Raw genomic sequence first — 22,350 nt, 5'->3', positions numbered from 1 at the left:
TACAAAACCTCACCCTACTCTACCAAGCTACTCAGAAACTCTTTCTGAAAGCAACCTCTATCTTGATTTTTCTTTATTTTAGTTAATCCCTTTAAAACAATTGCTATCAGTTATTGCTGGAGAAGGATACTGGATTAGCTGAGCTAATGTGGTGGCTCAACATGCCATGTAGCTATGTTTTCATGGGTGGAAGGACAGTGTGAAAGTCATGAAGCCCAAGACAGAGATGACTAATCCAGCCTGGCTAAGCAGCAGTGAGGGGATGGATTGTCCTGTGCAACATCACTGTAGTCTGGAACAAGGCAAATGTGAAAATTGTGGCTGTGTTTAAGGCAAAAGTAAATTATCAGTTTGCTGAACAACGTAAGGACAGGATAAAAACTTGAACACTCCAAACTATTGGCTTGCTCTCATATGAACACAAGCAGTGTTTGGGGTTGGGTGGAGATCAGGATTGAGGCTGTTCCATCATTACTTAAATCTGCTTTGCCCAGTACTAATGTCCTGTTTAAATTTATACATTCCTTCTTGGAAAAGGTTATCACCAGTAGCAACAGGCAAAATATTTAGTACTGAATAGTCTGCATATTTGTCCTCTAGAACCCAAACCTGTGTATGTGGAAAATAATTTGGAGAAAAGAGGGATCAGCTCCTGTATCTGCTATAGCTCCAGACACATCCAGATTTTAGTAATGCAAAAGAGAATTGCCATAATTATTGAGTGCAGTGGCTCTTCTCTTTCCTTTACCCACTGCCAATAGATACTACCTCCAGACATCAGAAGAGTTACTCCATTCTAGGGTAACTATCCCATGGCAGGAGTATCACTCTATCTGGAAACTGCACTGTTTGACTTTCATTCTGGAGCAGGAGTTGCTGACCCTTCTGTATGCTATTCCCTTTATCTACAGATATATATTTTCGTCAATTCACTTCTTGGGGTAAAATCTCTGTCTGACTGCAATCAAAGACAAAACAGCTAACTTCAAAGTGCTCATGATTTCTGCTGCCTTCTTGTTCCATACATTCATTATGGTTTAGATTTAAAGTATTTCCTTTTATTTGTTTGAACACTCTTTATTTTACCACATTCTTTTCCTGTCTCTCACATGAGAAGGAAATAAAGAAACCACACTGATTTGCCTGATATTTCCTATTATCTCATAAACTTTTATCAATGTAGTTCCTTTCTGCTTAGGAGAGTCCATATAATCTTAATCTTTTAATACAAAAATTCAGCCTCTGATCAGTGTTCATTGCCCTTTTCCTGCTACAATACCTTTGAGCTAAGTAATGAAGATTGACCACAGTATCCAATATCAAAGCATACCATTAATGCAAGAGGCAGGCACAGTAGAGGTTCTCCCTCTCCTTTTCCTCATGGCTTCTAAAAACCTGTTTTTCTGTTCACCACTGGGCACTGAACAATTACTTTACAGAGAAGATGGAAAAACTGAAAAGGTTAGAGTAAAGCAACATGAAAAAACAGCCCCTCCTTGTGATATTTATGTTTCTGCTGCTGGCCCTGGCAGAAGCCCAGACTTGGAATGAACAAAACTCCCAGTGGCTTAGGGACTACATTATCCAGCCCATAGTCAGGAAATGCAAAATCATGTGACAATGGGAAGAAATAAAGCAAGCTTTCCAATGCTTTTGAGCTTCCAGCTCAATCAGCTTGGATCAGAACTCAGGGACTGTTGAGATTTTGTGTGAATGAGTTCTCTATTGCTAAACAAAAACATGTGTGCGTTGTAGCGAAAGACAGTAAAGTGGTAAACAGTCTGTGGCTTTGCTTCCTTGTTGATATTTCTTTTTTACAGTACTAGCACTACATATAAAACCCCATATTATGTAAAAGGCCACTGAGCTCTCTCTTCAAATACAGTGACAAACTCTTTCCCAAAATAAAAAAATCAGCTCCCTATTTCTCCTCCTTTCCAGGAAAGCTACTTCATAATTGTTGATCACTACTCAGTGCCAAAGCTTTGTTCTTCTGAAAGAGTTGGGTAATGTTCCATGCCATTTATTAACCAGTGAGTCAGGTGAAGCTTCTTTGGGGAATGAATATCCCAACGACATAGATGTTTGGAAGATCATGTCAAATTCTCTCAACACATGTTTAAAGTAAAGAATGACCAGAATTGTATTATCATGGACAGAGTATTCCAGGATTCCTGTAGACACTGTACAGAGCAGAGATGTCATGTTCCCTTTTTCTCCCAGTATGGAATCATTCTCATGGGACAGATGTTTGTCTTCACAGGCTATGTTTTACCTAGAAGCCATAGGATCACTAAACAGGGAGCCCCTCTCCCTGTCATATTTTAAACCTCTTCTATAATTCCTCTCTCTCCTTTGCAAGGTTAGTGACAGAGCAATAAAACCAGAACATTCAAGATACAGAACACAGAGGGAAGCAGGTATCTAAGCACTTTCATATTGACCATTTCCATGACCAGACAGGGCCAGGTTTATGATTACATTTTCATGAAAAGCATGAGATTTATGGTTGTGACAACACTCTAAAGAGGCCCGACTATTTCAATAAACTAACATTAACTGTTTCAGATACAATGTTTTCTTTTATGGATTTTTTTTCATTAGCAAACACTCTATGCATCTTATCACATGAATTCATTGAGAGAAAGCAGGTTTTTGCAGCAATTTTGTTACCTCTTTCTCTGAGCACAACTGAGGACCAACAGGCGGGGACGGACATGATCTGTGTGATAAACAACAATTTTCTGAGTCCTTGATCAGGTGGAATCACAAAGTTGCAGTCTAGCCCATAAAGAGGAAAGTATTTAAGAACTGGGAGATTAAAGAGATTGTGTTCATGGTGAACAATAAAGGGGTCTGGCATTCAAAAGTGGTATCTCTTATATTTTGCTCCTGGAACAGAATTTGTCTATGAAACTCTTACTAGCTTAATGTTAAAATATCAGCTGAAAAATTCAAGAAACTTGCTTGCCATCTCAGCCTCCAACAGAAAACCTTCCCTGGATAAGCACAGACTCTGCTGTTGCCTCAACTCCCCTCAGGTGGGTTTAACATGCCTGAACCCCATCAAGCCTTGGACCAGAGAGCGACGGGTGAAAACAAATGACACAAACTCCTTAAATGGTGCTGCCATGTCCGGGTAGCTGGGAGCCTGCTGGAAACAGCTTCCCCAATACTGCATCCCATTGCTTTTGTTTATCTAGCCTTGCTGACATTTTCTTCAATTAGGAAACAATAGCTCCGTTCCAATGTACTGAGCACAATTACTGAAACTGAGTCACGTGGCACCAGGAGAGTGTGTTTTCAATTATTCACTCTGTCTTTTTTTGCCAGGCCTATGAAGAGGAACAGCCTTCTGCAGGAGTCAGGTTTGTCTGCCTCGCTGTTGTAAGTTCCTCCTTTTAAATTTTTATTTTACCATTAGGGTTTTTTTAATTATAATTTTTTAATTCTACTCTCTGAGAGTTTCTTACTCTTTATTAGAAAATTTCCAAATCTTTAGCTCTACCTACTGTGGGGAAACCCTAGACATCTGCAACACTTCAGTGCTAATAGTACTGCGCAGCAATGAATCTGAGTAAGATCACAAGATCTAGATTAAATTAGGATGCAAGATCTAGATTAAAAGAGGATGCTGCTAGCACTTGGTAATGTCAAACTCATCTTGTTCTTGCTAGTAAAGTCCTGTATTTCCTACTGTCTGGTTAGCAGCAGAGCATTCGCATTCAATCTGGGAGCTACACCAAATTATTTGTATCTTGTAAATGCTTGGTTTAATATCCAACCAAAAATTTGAACCAAATGGCTACAGCTCAGATCATGTATTTTGTTTGCAGAAGACAGTCTGAGTTTGGGCTTTTAAGATTTAAGGCTGGAAAAATAAAGCTTGGGGGGAAAAAAATGAAACATAGAAGGAACATTTGGTTTGCATTACAAACCACAGACAGCTTCCATCAGGCAAGCTGGAGGTATAAGAATGGCAAAAGAAAATGACAAGCAGTGAGTGCACTGGAGAAAAAGATGAATGGTTTGGAGAATTGACTTTGAAGTAATTGTCCATGGCCATCAATATCTCAAATTAAATTTGGTGGAAGATGGCAATGAATCATAAAGCTTCTCTGGTACTTGTGATATTGTATGCTGTGTAAAATAGCATATCTGGTTATTTTTATTGGAAAACTTATAGACTATGTTTTTCATACCTCCTATATTTCTGTCACTTATGCAACTCTGAATCAGCAGCTCTGGAAAGAATGTTGCCTTAGTTAGGACTTGTGATCTAATACTTCTAGCAAGAGCAAGTATTTAACTGGAAGTCTTCAGGTCTAGTGGGTTTATTTTCACGTCAGCCCCTGTCTCACTGTGGGATTGGGTAAGTCATTCAGGGTTAAACTTGGTCTTTGAGTGGATGTAGCTCTCATGGGAGGAGGAAACAGCTGATGGAACAGGGCAGAGAGTTCTCTCTGCATAAGGTAAAATTCCTCAGGAGCATTACAGGGGGATGGGAAAGCAGGATGCACTTAGACCCATGTTTCCTTCACTGTTTCAACAGGTGCTTCCATTGTCCCTGCATCCCAGATGTTTAGCAGAGCCAGAGAGGCACCTCTTGGACATTTCGTACTCGGGGCAGTTCTCCCTTAAGCCCACTAGCTTCAGGCAGAGCAGAAAGGACTTAATTCTAGCATGCCAGTCTCCAGAGTGCTGCATTCAGACCATTAAGCTATCAAGTCCTCTGCTTATCCAAATGCTTAATAGCCCTTTTAAAATTCTTCCTCTTTGAGAAAAGTAAGAGTGTGTTTAATGTTTGTACAAAATTGAAATACCTGAATGAAAAGTGTTCTTTCTTTTAGTTTCCCCAAATAGGCAGGATTGTTTAGGTCTGAATGTGCAGCTTGGGTACACTTGTGGTGGTGTTACCAGTGTCTAATAGCAATTGCCAGTATCACAGAAGAAGCATTGATCCCTATAGCAGATTTGCAAGTGATGCTCATTCCATTCACCTCCAGCTCTTATGCTTCCTACACAGGTGCTGAGAGTAGAGGCTTAAAAATTCAATAAGAGGATGTCTAAATTAAATACTTTGACTTTGTCACCTAAGTTTTATCCTAATATTTACTACACAAACTTTTCTATTTTCCTCATAGAGCCTAACTGGTACCAATGCTGCCATTCTAGAGAAAATACCAATTTTAGACATCCTCTTATTGAATTTTTATTGCTGACACATACCTACCAAAGCATTTCTAGAAAGTTTTTTTTGAGAAAGTTTTAACCACCTTGTTATCTTAAAATGCTCATTACGTTACTCATTTTACAAAAGCTCCAAATTTTGCTATATTTTGATTGTATATATTTTTTCCAATTTATCTTAATTTTATATGTTGAATCATGTTCTGAAACAAACCATTTCTGTAATAGGACAGTTTTTGATTGATGTACTGGAGCTGTATTCCTTTATAGAATTCAATCCCTAATCAGATATTCACATCTTAAGTGCATCACTGGATCCCTCCTTTACTCTTAAATGTACAGTCTAAAGTGAGTTCTGCTTTGCAAAGGTGGAAGTTTTATGGCAGCCTGACATTCCTTACTCTCTCAAGGCTAAGATCGACTTTTGCTAAACCACTTACAACTCGGATGTGCCAGGCAGAGAATTTAGAGTTGACAATTTGATTAATCTTCTTTGAAAGTGGTTTCATGAATCAAACTTCAGAAGGAGCTTCTTCTTTCCAAATAATATTAGGAGGATAGAGTAATGCTTTTAAAGTATCTTCCTTTTCAATTTGGGATTTCAACATGCAAATTCAGCAGATGCCCAAAGCAAGCAGACAATGGCAGCATCACAAACATTTATTAAAAGCACTCCACTCTGCTTGGGTAACATGGCAAGAGAATGAAAAGGTGAAGGAGGATCTAGGAGAGCTCTGCACAGAAGCAGAATTAGCAAGTCATGAGATATCACGTGGCTGTTCTCAGACTGAAAGGCTCTGTTGATTCGATTTATTCATTAGGGCTTTCCAGTAGCGTAGGTTATTAAGTGGGAGAAAGTAGGGTATATTACAACTTACTTTTATATTTCCTTTCCTGGAGGATATTTAGCACCACAGAAGCAGAGAAAACTACTGAAAGTATCATGCCACATAAATGGGAGAATGATAGGAAAAAGAGCAGCAGCTCTCTGAAGATGGACCAAAAGAACAATGCTGGCAACAGGAAGTCAAGAAAGTTTCGCTCCATTTCAAGATCCCTCATACTCTGCAATGCCAAAACCAGCGATGATGGGTCAAGTCCCGACGAGAAATGCCCTGATCCCTTTGAGAACTCTACCAGCTGGGGTCAAGAGGATTTTGACTGCTGTCCCAGAACACAGCTGCCATGCACAGCAGAGGCAGAGGACGGCCCACCTGATCCTCCACGTGTGGTCACCAGCATTCTCCAGTCCAAAGCTGCAGCAAACGAGAACTGCAACAACACGAGAAGAAAGTTCCTCACCAAGGTAGGCAACTCGTGCTGTGTATTGCAATGTTTCCCACTGCAGTAGTTCCTAAATGGATTAATTACTGTTTCTCAGGAACTTAGGGTTCTACTTGGCTTTTTCAGAGCCTACGAATCTGCAGTATTCTTGCTCTGAATAAAAGGCATGAAAATATACTGGCTTCCCTGCTGAGCTGTTGCACTCTGCTGATGCACAGTCTGCTGAAATCAGTGCCTCTAGGCCACTATCAGTGTTCAGACAAGTACAGCTGGCATGTTCTATCTGCAAGAGACTCTTCAGCTCAAAATAAAAACCTGTCACTGCAGCAAAGTGCTCTTGTAGTGTGATACCATGATATCTCACAAGCCATGCAAGCATGAATTATATTAATACTGTGTCAGACACAGGAGATTCAGTAGGCAGATGCTCTTTCCCTCTTATACAGGGAGAAGGTAGTGATGGCTCTAAAACCACCAGAGATGTCACATTTCCTAGAGATGTGAAAAGTCTGAGAGCTTCAGATTAGAATGCTATTCTTTAATCAGCTGTGTGAACCCTAACAATCTGAAAAATTTTTCAGTCTGAGCAATATATTTTAGATGGCTTTAGAAAGCTCTTTTAGTAGGATAGCCTAGTTTTTCCACTTTCTCTCTACCTGTTGCTATGATGTGAAAAGGGGACCTCACTGCAAGTGTCATCCTGGCACCTCTTTTATTACCTTATGCCTTTTATCTGTGCAGATACGTGCTTATGTGAAAGAACTGATTCTTTCAACAAAATAATTGTTCTTGTATATTCTATTTTGTTTTATACAAAATGAAATATAGATTGGCTAAAATTAGACATCTATGTCTAAACACACAGTGGCACAAGTGGTACTGAAAATCAGAATCTCCCCTTACCCTTGATAGTGACCACAGCATGCCCAGGATGCAGCAGGATGAACACAAGGGGTTTCTACCCATGGCAAAGCCCCAGCAGAAAGACAAAACCAAACCAATTTGCTATTGCATTCTGACAGAAAACAAGACCCAAGTCCCAAAACTCACTCAGTCCCCCGCAAAACCATGCCAACTCCTCCTTTTTGGAAGCAGTCCTTACACACCCTGCTGATGTCTCTGTGAGTGAAGAAGGAGCTGGCCTCTGTGCACTCCCCATCTTTTCTTTTCAAAAGCTGAAGCACTTAGGTGTGTGTCAGCTGCCACAGTCTATTTCCTTGCACATCTCCTGTGTGACCAGGGCTCCAATGCTGTGATCCATATCCACATGCAACTCCTCAGTATCTCATCTCAGACTGGAAGTTTAGATTGTTTGCTTTTATAGCTGGCAAGCAGCTAAAACAGGGATCTGGGAAACAGAGTAACACAATGCCTTTGCACATATAAAATAGAACTGCTAAGGACATAAATCCATTCTTAGGCTGAAGCATCAGTATCACTGAAGAACATGTGTCGGGCGCTGACATAAATTAGTCAGCAGCTCAGTCCCTCACAGCAGCATTTGGGTTGCTTAGTGCTGCTGCAGACTATGAGTACCATTAAATTCCCACTCCAGAGCTCCCATAGCAATCTAAACCTCTTCAAATGCTACTTGTTAATCTTCCATACCTTTCAGTCATGGATCAATGAGTGATTCTCAAGTCTTATCTTGGCTTGCTAAGTAGGATGAACATTGGTAACAGCTACACCAACCCTGTCCTGTGCTGTTGAGGCTTTTCCCCTAGAGTATGAAGCAGTGATCTCTACCTTCCATATGGCACAAGCCTGTCAGAACAATCTTCTGTACCATATGTCTTACAAAGCTTAAGCCTTCTCTCTTTAAGAAGTCAAACAGGCATTTTTTCATGTCCCAGTGTAATTCTCTCTCCTCCATCTAAATGTGACACTTCAGAAATTCATGATGTGTGACTCAGAGCTGAAGAATCCTTGTCTTTGTTCAAGAAAATTGATTCCATTCTTTCTGTGATGTTCTTGAGGATATTCCACTATTCTTCTACTTTCCAGCACCTCCAGCCCTAAGCGTGACTCTGAAGGTGTTAATAACTCCCACAGAACTGAACAACTTAATATTGCTGTCACAAGGAAGGAGCTGCATAATTTAATGCTCCCTGTGCATTTCTTCTCCAGAGTAAGGGGGAACCTGTAACATCAGTATTCAAAAGGAAAATGTCTTTTTTTCTGTTGAAAACCTGAGCCATACTCTACTGGCTGCATGGGATTAACCATAAACAATAAATGATTGGCAAATCAGTTATTACAGGACTGAATAACAGAGGGGTTTTATTCCTTCACTAATATTTTGTCAGCAGTGAGAGCAGATGAACTGTCTTTTAATCAATTTGGCTTCTGTGACCCACTATTTGCTTATACTGACTATTTCTTGCTGTGTCTAGAGGCCCAGGGTTACCCTGGTGTGACTTCTTCAGACACTTTGTGAGATGAGGTGTGCTTGGTCTGGTATGGTGGACTGCCAGCTGGTCTATGTATAAACAAGCAGATCTCCTTTACAGTTTGCTTCTCACAAAATCAGCAGTTTTCACATGGCCTAAAAGAAAAGAAACCAAAGAAATGGTAAGCAGTATCTGATACCCTGAGCATGGACACAGGAGACACTGTGGAAGATGTCTTTGCCTGCTCAGGCTGAAATCACTCCAGTTGTTGGAGAACTGGGCAGAAATAGATAATATCAGCTCCTTCAGAGAACAGCAGGCTGTGCAAGAAGCACTTCTACTGCTCCAAGAAGTATTCCATTACATCTTCCCAACACCCCCAAAACCCAGGGAAGTGCTGAGAGCTACCATTGGGGCTGGTAGCAGGGTTGAAATAGCATCTAGAATAAACTAGAATAGAAAAGGGCTGAATTCTCATGAAATAAATAGAGGAACTAAGCTGACCTGACTGCATGGCTCTACTTGGTTCCAGAAACTTCTGCACCCTTTCTTCCTGTAGTCCCTGACTCTCTGCTTGAAGGAGGGAAAAGGAAAAAGGTAATTTTCCTCCTTTGGTCATCAGCAGAATATAATTTTATTAACTTGCCTTGATGCAAACACCAGTTAGCTGCCCTTTGGTACCAGGACAAGTGCTATGGCAACAGACTGTAATGTCTCAAACACAAGCCCACGGGCAGGATAGAAAACCAAAGCCAGGAGAAGAGACTGCATTTATTTAGATATTTATGTGTTCTCCTCAGTTTTCACACTTCTCTCTTTCTGTCTGCCCAGCCTTCTTGCTTTTGGTGCACATCACCAGGTCATCTTCAAAGCAAGCTGGGAGAGGAACTGTTCCACTAATTCAGCATGTGGTGCAAAATGCAGGCCAGCAAAGGCTCCCAGGAAAACACACCAAAGGGCAGGTGATAGGGGAAAGGTCCTTCTGTGACATCTGACATGCTGAATTGTCAGTCTAGGGCAAAGCTTGGTCTCATGCCCTGCACCTTGCATCATCCTGGTTTTCCAGCTTCTGCCATTTTACTGGTTTCAAAGGGAATATGCTGCTGGGAAAATGAATTACACCTACTATAAATATTTTTAAAAGACCAAGGCATTGGGCTGGGGTACGTCAGAGCCAGTGGAGTGAGTTTATGCCAGACTCTGGCTCTTTCTGTCAGAACTGATGCAGAAAAAAATTGCTCCTTGAAGAAAATCCCCAAAGACCATATTCTCTCAAAAATCCCAGCCATTTCAGAGTCATAAGACTGTGAAAGAACAGAAAAACTAAATATTTTAATAAATTATTGTACTGCTGTTAGATATATTTTTCCTTTTATTTTTTCCTTTTCTTTTTAAACCAGAAGTCAATTAGCTCATTGTCATGCACTTGGTTAACTGAGTCCAAGACCTTACTTGAACTAGCCTTGTATAACATTTCAATTCAGACAATCTAACTACTGTGTCTTACTTTAAGAGTGCACAAAAGTTTTTCAGTTTTCCACAGATGCCATGGTTACCCTTATTTCTAAACAACATCTGGAATTAGATGTTTTGAGATGGAACTCTGAGTTAGAAATGTCTCATGAAAGCATGAAGGAAAAAGGAATCTTTTAAATGGCAGATAAAAAACATCCTCAGAAGCTTTGCATTTTGGATGACAAAAAACGGGAACAGGAAGAGAGAGTTCGCCTGGATGTACAAATTACTTTTCCAGAACAAAACACAAGAAAAGTTTATCTATTCTCACCTGTGTAAAATTCAAAAAGGCTCTTAAAGTCCTTTACCTTTTATCTTTCAGCCAAGCAGACTCAGTTCAAATACAAATTTTGCTTTGAGTGGAACATACAATGCAGAAACAAAAGTTTCCTCAGAGTCCTGAAGTGCTGGAAGACAAAGCAGAGAGTTTATTCACTGGGCAGAAAATATATGTTTAAATATATGTTCTAATAATGAAGAGACAAGGCTGACCTAAGATCCACCTGCCCCCACCTCAAACATGACAACCTTCTTTTAGCAAATTTTCAGTACTCACTGTATTCAGACCTACAAATCACCTTTCAAAACAAACAGAACACTTAAAAAAGGAAAAGGATGTAAAAATAAATACTGCCTTTACTCTTGGAACCATCAGCAGTATTTCTATGCATAAAATAATCAGAGACAGGAAAAAAAATATTAAAGAACTAAACCCAAAGCAAATTGACTGCGGGCACAAGAATTGGTCAAACATTTATTTTTCTGAAGAACAGCTTTTATTAATTTTCTGTCATGTTGCAATAACTTGGATATGAATATAATGATCTATATCCAGGACCCAAAAAATACAGATGTTGACAACATACAGATATTTGCCACATGTCCATAGACCAATAAAAACTTATTTTTTTAAGTAATTCACCTAAATGAATTGCAGCAATGATTGAGACACGGAGCTAATTTGAAATGTAGCCCAACTGGGTAATATGACTACAAATCTAAACAAAAATTGTTCCCAGGATTTTTCTGCTGTGTACAAGGGATTTAACCTCTACTTTCCTATGACTAAGTGCATGCAACTTACAGTTCTTGGAAAAATCTTCGTATCAGTTTTGATTTGGTGATGTTTCACATGGATGTCCCAATACAACCCAGAATTTCCAGCCTGGCACGTGTCCCATTGTACAGAATACAATCTCTTCCCCAAAAGACTTTCATAGTACTGCAATGAAAAACCTCAGAGCCAAACCCACTGCTCTCTGTGATGTCCTGTGAAACTGGGCAGAGACACAACATTTTTGGACAATTAATTAGGAGGATATTTATAAACATGATGGACACAGTATTGATATACTGTGAACAAGCTATAAGAAAGGCAGAACTCAGTTTTTAACAGAGATGAGTTGGGGACAGTCTGAAAAGGCCTATGAAAATCAATAAAAGGAAGAGTGGAGAACAGCTGGGCAAAGTTGTGTGTGTGTGTCTGATAGGTGTCTGTGAGAAGATATGTGTATCTTTCAAGGGAGGATTTCACAAGAGTAGAGACTCCTAAAAAGAGAAGCTGGCAAGTCCAAACTTGAATTCTGACTACAGGAAAAAGAAAAAAAATGACTTTTTAAAACACTGAGTTTTAAATACCATTATTATTTCCCAACAGCCCCAATCCCCAAGCAGCTGACATCTCAGAAATACTCAGTCAGTAAAATGGCAAAGTAATTTGCTACCTTTGATTCCATCTTACATCTCTCATGTTTTACAAAAGCATATCACCTTATTGAAAACCCTGTGAGTTTCAATGGATGCTCCATGTATGCAGAATCTGACCTGTAAAGTCATAATCATACCTGAAATAAAGGACAGCACAAACAAACAGAAAAGGGAACTCACATTTTTTTGCTACTCAAGATCTCAAATTTTAAGGCATCAGAATATTAATCTTTATTTTGTTACCATGCTGAAAGAACTGCCATAAGATCATTAAAAAAAAAGAACATAATGTAATACTGATTTCAAGTATTTCCCAAGATATTTATCTTGGGTGAAAAGCAAATATAAAAGCTCCAAAACTAATATTAGAGTTCAAGCCAACTGGTTTAAGATAGAACTCTGTCCATGCTTATATCCTTACCAACATATTACTCACCAGAAAAATTCTTCACAAACAAAAAAGGCTTCGTAAAATTCAGACACTCCTCATCAAAGGCAGACAATCTGGAATGTAAGCAAACCCACAGAGTTAACCAGTCAGTCAGTACAAGTATAGTCCTTATCCATTACCTACTGAAATCAGCCCAGGGCCCCAAGTTAAGTATTTCATTCATTCACAGCCTTAGATTTACTCTGGCAGGTTTCAGAATGGGAGCCAGGCTTCGGCAGTCAGCCTGAAAGATAATGGCCTTTATTGACATTGCTGTAATTTGCATTTTGTGTTTGCTGTCAGTTAGGAATGAGGCAATACCTACTGATTTTGGTGAAGCAGCACAATGATTCTCATCCTCAGAGCTGGATGAACTCTGCCTAGGGCGGAAATGAAGCCCTGCTGATGGGGAAAGTGGCTACACAGCTTTCCTTGTGCTCTCAGAGGACTACAGATTACTGGAAATAGTTTATGCACTTTGACCAGGGGCCCTGGGAGCAACACAGACAGTTGACCACTGTTATGTTTTGTGGCCTGTCCTAACATATGAAATTTGCCTCCCCTTCAGAAATCTATACCTCAGTCAAACAAATCTCTTGGGAACAAGCCTGGATCCAGGATACACTGAGAGCCCTCTTCACTTTGTGGAGTATGGAGAGGCTGGCGAGGGCAGAGGAGGTGGGTTCAGTGGGGAGCAGAATAAGGGAGAAATGAATGATTCTCTTGAATCAGGAGAAATACTAAGCAAATGGAAAAGAAATTGTGTGCTAACTTTTCACCTTTCCTCGTCTCTTTAAAATTTTTAGGTGTTCACATTTGTGCCACAGGAGTGTATTTTCTAGTCAAATGTGTTGTGCCTCATGTGCTTAGTTGATCCATTCTTTGCTTTCCATATATGTCTCAAAGCACTACTTCTCCTTCTGAATGGCCCTGTGTTAATGATTCATAACTGCATTAAAGATATGCTTACAATTAGTCCTCCAGATGCAATGCAGACTACAGCAATTTCAACCAGTCTGGAGTGGACAAAAAATTTTCCACTGCTGCAGACCTCTCTGGTCCCCTGCCCCCACTTAACAAGTCAGCAGCAGGGGTGAAACTTCTTGTGTTTTGTATACACTTATTTCACTTATTTTCCATTCAGACCTCTTCTGTTTTCCAGAGCATTTAATTTTCTGGTGTGTTTATTTTCCTCGCTGTCTATTCTTACAATAGTTAGCATGAGCAAAGTTTACCCAGTTACTATGAAAAGTCTGTTATTTGTTCTCTCCCCCTCCTGCAAAGGGACACTATATAGTAATTCTTCCCTCTTGTAGCCAGAAGCCACTGAAGTCCTAAGGATAATAACTTCTGTAAAACACTGACTCTCTAACACCATTGTTTTTTCTCAAATGGACAGTGTTAAAGGCTCCTGTTCTCCTGGGAGGCAGCCTGGTTCTAAGCCTTTCTTAAAAAGGTTCAGAATAAGTGTAACTTTTAACAGCTTTTAGTACATTTTTGCTCATGCAACCTTTCATCTTCTGGTGCAACCTTCCATCTTCTGGATCAGGACAGCTGCATCTGCAGGCTGTGTTCAACATCAGGGAACAGCAGCTCAGGAATCAAGCTCTCCAGGAGTCCGAGATGTGCATCTTTCTGGAAGGGGTTAACAGGCAGCCATGAAGGCCCAGCAAACAGGTACAGTACATGTGGAGTTAGCAAGCTATTACAGAGACATTTGTTTGCACAGAGTTTGCACAACCAGCTTTTTGTGACAAGCCATGCCTTGAAGCTCAGATCTAGAGAAAAGAAATTATGTCTGGGAATCATTCCTTACATTGCTTCCAGTTGAAGACACAGGTTAAGATTACAGAAAAATAAAGCTGTGACCACTCAGGGACCTATGCTGCTCAATTACACCAGGAAATAAAACCTGGAAGGAGAGAGAGAGTACATAACATCAGGTTTTCAAATGGTGATCCCTTGTTAAAGGGCAGTGTAGGCTGGCATCAGTCCCACAAGGCCACTGGAAAGCAACTTGAGACAAGATTCCTAACAGGAAGTAAATGTAGTCTTTGGTCAATTTTTCGGTGCAAGACAGTGAGAAGGGAGGAATGCCTTGCCTGAATGTCAGCTGTGTGATCACCAGGCAGCCAGTGATCACCAGGACTAGGCAGAAGAGAGGAGCAATGGGGAAAAATCCTAGCAGGGGATGGGGTGTATCTGCCACCCAGGCACCTCATGGCAGCCCAGGTCAAAGGGAGAACTGCAGCTGACTCCTCAGATAGTGAGACAGCACATGGAACAGGGATATATTATTCTGTGTGAAATAATATACAAATGTTTCTTTTTTTCCTTTAAGGGATGGTTGCCTGAGCCCAAGGGATGAACTGTTAGCACTAAATGCACAATCACTGAAAGACCTGTCCAGAAAGGAGGCTGAGTCTCTCATTCCCCCACCGACACGGCTGGTGAACATCATGACGGCTCACAAAGTAAGCACGAGCAACTGTGGGGTGATTGGACATTTACTTTAGAGAGGAGGGGAATTTGTTCATCAGACATTTGAAGATGGTTTTGCCTTTCATGACAAAACCCAAAACCTCTTGTGGTCAGACTCTGGTGACTTTCAGCATAGCTTTTTCCCAGACAAACAGAGGCTGTGGGGAAGCCAAGGCTCTGGGAAACTCTAGCAAGGGCTGTTCAAACCCTTCTTTTAGAAACACACAGCTTGCCAATATTAATTTTCCATTTAGAAGTTGAAGAAAGGCAGAGATGGATTTAAGGGAAGATCCATGAATCTCAGAGAAGCCAGAGAGCAGGCCCTGTAACAAAGTAGTTCTGTGAATCTAGGATCCATAGCTCATTTTCAAGCTAGCTAGCTTGGCAAGGGAAACACTGCAAAATCATTTTCAAAATTCATCTTTAAGGATCTTCTCCGTGTTTCTAATTCTGAAGAGTTCCCTAAGGGAAAAGCCCTAGTAGGATTTTGCTACTTGGCAATACCCCCACCTGCTGTCCAAGAGGAAAATTAGCATTCCATAGGTCTTGTATCTCCAAACAGAACTCCTGAACGTGCTCTGACACTGCTCCTGTCTCAGCTCAGAATAACATTGAGCAAAAATTTGGCGTTTTGTTTTATTTATATCAGTTTCCATATGGTGTCTGTATTTAGTAATGTTCTTCCTTTAACTGGGATTCCCTCAGGATCAAAATAATTGCCACAGAAACGGGATCAGAATCAGGAGTAGCAGGAACCACCCAGAAATTATTCCTAAGATCAACTGTTATTCAGATGTGATCATGTACTTATTTTCCAACAGTTCTAAAAACCTGCATTTAGAAAGCTGAATGTTTAATCTACAAGTTTTTAAATGCTAGAATTAAGGACTATATTCTCAAAAGCAACAGGAGATTCCAACTGGAAGGTACTGATTTTTTTGAAAGCTCTTAAACTTAGGCCTCAGACGTTTTTGAATGCTCAGATTGTATTTTGACTAAAAAACATCCATCTGAATCAGAAGTTAGACACATATCCACCATTGCATAAAATGGGATTAAGAATTTTCCTCTTGAATGTAACACCTCCCTAAGGACCTGAAAAGTATCAGCTACCTCCAGAAATTAGATAAGCACGGCTATACCTTACCCATCTATCAATCTGTCTGGACCAACTGGGGGTGTCCAATTAATTTTCTGTTCATTTTGTCTAAGGACCTGAATCTCTATCTTATTACTTCGTTATAATCATTTTTATAGCAAACTTTTGAGCTTCATTCCCCTTATCCTCCTATTTATTTTAAATAATGAATTTTGCTCCATGTATTTTTTTTTTTAATGCAGGCTGAAACCTGTGCAAGCCAAATTAGAAGAAATTAATTTTTTAAGAATAGATCACTTTGGAAATTTCTTGCATAGCAATGGGGGTTTTTTTGTTGGGTTTTTGTTTGTTTTGTTTTAGGAAGCACCAGCACGTAAGGGCAGGCCTTTGGAAATACAGAATGGTTTTCTGCACGGTAAGGCTGCATGCCAGCGGACTCGCAGTAACTCCACCAGTAAGTTGCAGAGCACTCATCTGTTTTCTTGCAATACTCGGGGGGTGCAGATCCCCCCATTGTGCCATGGTACTGTGCTGCTAAAAGAAATGTTGAATGTTGTCCAGATTTATTCTGGGATCCTTAGCTAAGAATTGCTGATGCATAAAATCATCAGCTGCTGTATTCACAAGGTTTTGCATCCTGGTTTGGTGCATAAGGTTTGCATTTTATGGTTTGGGGCTTTTTTAAATGGCGTATTCTAAACAGGCCAACACTTTTTTGGTAGGGAATGCATGCTTTTTATTATATTCAACATCAATCGCTGTCGCCAAAGTGACAACTGAGAACATCAATCCCTTCACAAAGCGATTTAACAAAGTCAAAAACACTTCTGGGTAACATTTACCTAAAACGCCTGCGCGGGCTGTCCAATAACTCGGCTCTCTGCCCCCCGGCAGGTGCGAGCCCGCTGTGGGCCGGGGCTGGGGCGGGCCCGGCTCCGCGCAGGGCCGCGGCCCTCAGGGAGCGCCCGCCGCCCGCCCTGCACGCCGGCCGGAAATCGCTGTCGCAGCAGCTGGACTGCCCCGCCGGGAGAGCCCCGGTGAGTGCCGCGGAGCCGCCGGGAAACGCGGCGCTGTCCCCAGCAGGGCTCCCTGCATGGCACATCCTGCCAGATCCCCGCAGTCACTCTGCCTCCTCTGCTTTCTGCCCCCACCATCTCCTCTCTGACGGGTGGGAGAGCGAGAAAGGCTCTGTGCCGGCAAACCCCCATTTCTCCAGGTTCTCCCTCCCGTTGCCCAGCAGGTTCTAAGGGGTGGGTAAATTCCCAAGGGTGGTTTACCACCCTGCTCTGAGCACCAGTCTGCCCTGGCACCTGCGCTGGCCGAGCCACGGCCACAAGCGGGTACGGACTCAGCATGGCCCCCACTGAAAGAGAAAGATTTAAACGCCTGTTAAAGGAGGCTGGAGACTGGCTCCTGTGCTCTCCAGATGGGTGCTAAGTGATCCATCAGAGGCTGGGACAGTTTGGGGGATTGACGGCCAAAAGTCTCAGACTCAGACCTGAAGAAGAGATGGAGGCAAAGCTCCTCATACTCAGCTCCCACCTCCCTCCCTGCCTTCTCCAGGCCCATCACTCACCCTGAGGGACCCAAGGCTTTAACGGGAATGAGGAGGCTGCAAACCAGAGCACAAACCCCAGCCAAACCACACCCGAGTGCACAGACAGGTCCTCAGGGATTCACTGGCTTTCCTGCTCCTCAAAGCTCCTGTGTGGCACACCCTGCCCCTTTGAAGAGGCTCCTTGGCAGCATCCTGGCTTTGGGTATTGCTACCCACCACAAAGAGAAATAAAAAATACACCTTCTCACACAGAAACAAAGGAAATTTGAAAATTTCCTGTTTCAGATTCAGAAGACCCCATACCAGAATAAACAGTCACCCTGGTCTGACAGAGGAATGCATTTTGGAGAGTGTGTTTTTGGTGTTGCATACCTGTTCACCTCTTAATCCCATTCCCAGTCCCATGTTGATTAGATAATCTGGTTTTCATGTCAAAACTGAGACTCTTGCATATGCAGAAGCCATAATTTTGGCTGATTTTTCACTCTTCAAGACCTGCTAGTTTCACTTTGCTGCATAAAAAAAAAGAAAAAAAAAAAAAAAGAAGCGTTGAACTCTTTCAGATGTGTAATGAGTGCAATTAACTCTGACCCTGCTGAACTTCATGCACAGCTCGCTTTGGGTAATGACTTCTGTCAGGGTTTAATTATCTTGTAATACCCAATTCTATGTTGAAATAGGAGGTTTTCATTAAACATTTCACTAAATATTTCATTAAAAGTTTATTAAAGTGGGGCAAATCTCAGAGGCTGAATTTAGGAAATCCAGCACAAATTCATATTTTGGGGAAAATGCTGAAAACAGGTTTGGTATATGCCAAGATAAAGTTTTTAGTCACAAGATGAAGGAAAGATTTTGAATGTCTTGATTCTAGTTCAGTTCTTGAAGGCAAAAATTATAATACTTGTTTACGTCCCCTAATGACCACAAATGGGGTTTTGGCATGGGGACTCAAGCCAGAACACAAATATATCTTTCTACACCATTGCACCACTTCAAGGACCAACACCCTAATTTTTCTCCAATTTAGTCCCTACAATACAAATTCAGTGAGCAGAGATTTTCTGAATAACAGATTATGAAAATTACAAGGTTTTTTTTAAAAAAACAATTTTTAGCATGCTCAGTTATAAGGAAGAAAATTTCAAATAAACAAGTTGCTGCAATGTATGTTCAAGAATTTCTGTTTATTCTTAAAAGGAAATTGTGGCTTTTGTTGGTTTTTTTAATGTTCACAGGCAATTTCGAGGCCATCTAGATCCCTAAGTACAGCACAACTTGTGCACACATCCTGTGGCTCACAGGCTTCCGTGATTTCAAACATTGTATTGATGAAAGGACAAGGAAAGGTAAGACTGACTCTGTTGACTTACCATGAGTTTTACTTCATGTCACAAATGTGATCTGCAACGTGCAGAGAAGTGACTGCAGGTTCCTACTTTTGGGCTGCCAAGTCATATCCAAGAAAAAATTTTAAAAATAATTTAGACACCTTCCTATGTGCATATAATAGTGAATTAATTGATTGGAACAAATAAAAAGCAAAATATGAGAGGATTCTCCTGAAATTCCCATTTACTCTTACTACAGGAATGTGACTTGACTGTTTTTTCATGTATTATACTACTCCACTGACAACACTGCCCATGTAGGTAATGCAGAAGGAACTGCAAATGAACTGTTATGAGAACTGAACATGGGTTCTCACAGACTTTTTCTTCCATAAATTAGGGTTTGGGCTTCAGTATCGTTGGTGGTAAAGACAGCATTTATGGACCAATAGGCATCTATGTCAAAACCATCTTTCCTGGTGGAGCTGCTGCTGCTGATGGAAGGCTACAAGAAGGTGGGAAATACCTCTTGTCTCCTTTTTCCCACTTCCCAAAAAATGACACTGAAAGACAGATTGAAGCTAAAATGAACCCTAAGTGACTTTTACACCTGCATTCAATTTTGCATTTCCAAGAGTCATTTTCAGTGCATGTATGTTATCATGTAACTCACTGCACAATGCAGTAATATAATTTTTTCTCTTTCAAAACAGGTGATGAAATCCTGGAACTGAATGGAGAATCCATGCATGGATTAACACACTATGATGCTTTGCAGAAATTTAAGGTTATGTACTCTCCCTCCAGAACAACCTCTGGTTTTAGACACGATGTGCATGTGAGCTCAACCCATTCACTCACTGTCTGTTCTTTCCAGCAGGCCAAAAAGGGTCTTCTGACACTTACAGTCAGGACAAGCTTCAGCACACCTCATTCTGCTTCCAGCTGTCAGTCACCCCTCTTGTGTCAGTCACTGAGTTCCAGTACATGCATAACCAAGGAAAACAGCTCTTTCAGCTCAGAAAATGCAGCATTCTCCTTAAATCCTACAAAGCCCAATGACAGGGTAATAATGGAAGTTACCCTAAACAAAGGTGAGTGTTGACATTAATTGAGCACTGCCAACAAAGCACTGACTGACAAACTGCTGTTCATTTGCTCTCTGAATATCTTTCCTCACAAACCTGATTCTTTTCCCAAGTTTTTTTAATGCACTAAATTAGATCTTGGTGCCTGTCAGTGCTAACAAGTATCTATCAACAGCAGGATTTTGAACGCCATCTGTCCTCAAGAGCCAATCATTGAGGATTTTTTGCTCTCAAGCATGAGAGTCACGTTCATATCTTTCACTTGAAAGAGTAAAGCTCTTGCCAACAAATGCCTTTTATTAAGCAGGCTCTGCAACTCTTATCCATAATTGTGCAAGCAGTTAATTTCACTCTTGAAAAGGCTTAAAACCAAATAAAATAAGTATCTACAACTTCTTGTAGTTCTTTCACCTCCTCTCCAGCTGTCGTCATCATGTTTATATTTATAAACAACCACTGGCACAATGAAATAAACTTTTAAATATGGGAACATCAGAGCAACAAACAAAGCAAACCCTCTGTGAGGTACCAGTGACTTACCAACCACACAGGATGGGATCTGACATAAGTGACTGTCCAGAGCAAAGAGGGTAAACTCACAGAAGTCTTCAGCTGTATCATATAAAACAGACGGAGGAAATGATATAGCTAACAGTAGCCATGTATCCTTAATTTTAGCTTGTTTTTCCTCTTAGTTTTAGCTCCTTGATTTTTTTTTCTATTCTGTCTCCTTATAAAGCCATTTGAATTCTTCTGTAATGACAGGTATTTTGCAAAATGAATCTGCATTCCATTGTGTCTGTTACACTTTAATCATGAGGGGGACAAAAGCCCCCATAACAACCCCAAAATAAAATAATAGAAAGGTAAAGAAAATGCAGTGGAAGCAGCAACAAATACTGAATGTGCAACATTCATGAACACGAGACTTTGTTTCTGGTTCATGCAGAAAAAATAATTAAATTTAATTAATTTTTAAGAAGGTTCTTCAATAGTTTGCTTAGACTGTTTCTTAATGGAGTTTTTTTAATTATTATTCTTTCAGAGCCAGGTGTGGGCCTTGGAATTGGGTTATGTAGCATCCCTCACTTCCAGTGTATTTCAGGGATCTTTATTCACACTCTCTCGCCAGGCTCAGTGGCACATATGGATGGGAGACTCAGGTAGGATGAGAAAGACTGGCTATCTTATGCTACAAATTTCTCATTGATCTGTTTTATGGGTTTATTTTTGACCTATTTGGGCAGGAAGTAATATTGATTTCTGGGAATTTGGAGTTTAAAGCACGTGTGCTATTCTCAGGGTTGGAGCATGTCTTCGGGATATGTGGGATTTCCAGAAATACAGCAACCCAGTGAAATCTCTGGCTCTTGTCCAAGCTGGGCTAACTTTGAAGGTATTAGACAAGCTTGTAGCATTGCTTCTGGAGGAGATCTCCAAATAAGAAAGTATTTGGAAAAACCTAAACATATGGCATAGCTTGGCTTGTTTGAGCACTAGATTTTTTTTCCTGATACAAGCTCCTCAAATTCTATCACTTCTTGCCCAGTAAAAAAACAGATTTGCTGAAATGAGCTTTAGTGAGAGTGTAGAAATTCACTTTCAGAGATTTTTGACCAACTAGTAATGTTGAACATAGTGAGAATTGAACAGACCACAGCAGTTTCAGCTAAGTATTTTTGATTTAAGTTTAGGTGTTCTGTAATCCTCCTCTCTAATACTTTAGCTGAAAGAACTGTAGTCTTAAATTATTTGAATATTTGCATGATACAAGTCAGTGCCTTCAGTCAGGCTCTTGATGTGTGTGAGAACTAGAGCAGAGCAAGGCAATCTCAGTTTCCATATGAGCCAAATTTGGATTTCATCTATAAAAAATCCAATTTAGCAGATTTTGATAGTTTTTCATTAGAATTTTTCTTTTAACAGGTTATTCACATATGTAGCAGAAAGATAACATCCTTTCTGACCTTAAAGAGCACTAACATAATATAAAGACCTGAGAAGTGAAGTGTTAACTGCAAAGGAAGGTGTAGGTGGAAGCAGCAGCTGAGCTGCAGACAGCAGAAAGAACACCAAGTGTGCACAGCTGAACATGCAGAAAGCTCAGAGGTTGCATGCAAGATGGCAGATCAAACCCCCTTGACATCCAACTCATTCCCATTCCATTTTCTATAACAGGACAGAAAGACAGATATAATCTGTTAGAATATTAATTAGGTTGACCTTATGAATTTGCTTTTTGTATGTTTTCACATGGGTGAGATGAGGTCAGGAGAA

At 40.6% G+C, this 22,350-nt stretch overlaps 1 protein-coding gene across 1 annotated transcript in view; it reads left to right on the top strand.

The window, feature by feature from the left end:
- Positions 1–3,337: 3,337 nt before the first annotated feature.
- The window catches only part of IL16 (interleukin 16), a gene marked incomplete at its 5' end in the record, with an annotated part of 28,487 nt that continues 9,474 nt past the window's right edge, over positions 3,338–22,350 (top strand). Inside the window, 11 exons of the mRNA XM_084213809.1 lie at positions 3,338–3,387; positions 6,091–6,496; positions 14,066–14,193; positions 14,858–14,966; positions 16,457–16,550; positions 16,991–17,133; positions 18,893–19,003; positions 19,386–19,500; positions 19,699–19,772; positions 19,866–20,079; positions 21,119–21,236. Coding sequence (XP_084069935.1) covers positions 3,338–3,387; positions 6,091–6,496; positions 14,066–14,193; positions 14,858–14,966; positions 16,457–16,550; positions 16,991–17,133; positions 18,893–19,003; positions 19,386–19,500; positions 19,699–19,772; positions 19,866–20,079; positions 21,119–21,236 — 1,562 coding nt within the window. The remainder of the gene's footprint in view (positions 3,388–6,090; positions 6,497–14,065; positions 14,194–14,857; positions 14,967–16,456; positions 16,551–16,990; positions 17,134–18,892; positions 19,004–19,385; positions 19,501–19,698; positions 19,773–19,865; positions 20,080–21,118; positions 21,237–22,350) is intronic.

Source organism: Fringilla coelebs, assembly GCF_963513975.1.
Source record: "Fringilla coelebs genome assembly, chromosome: 12".
Lineage (NCBI taxonomy): Eukaryota > Metazoa > Chordata > Aves > Passeriformes > Fringillidae > Fringilla > Fringilla coelebs.
This window is presented reverse-complemented; position numbering and strand designations above follow the sequence as displayed.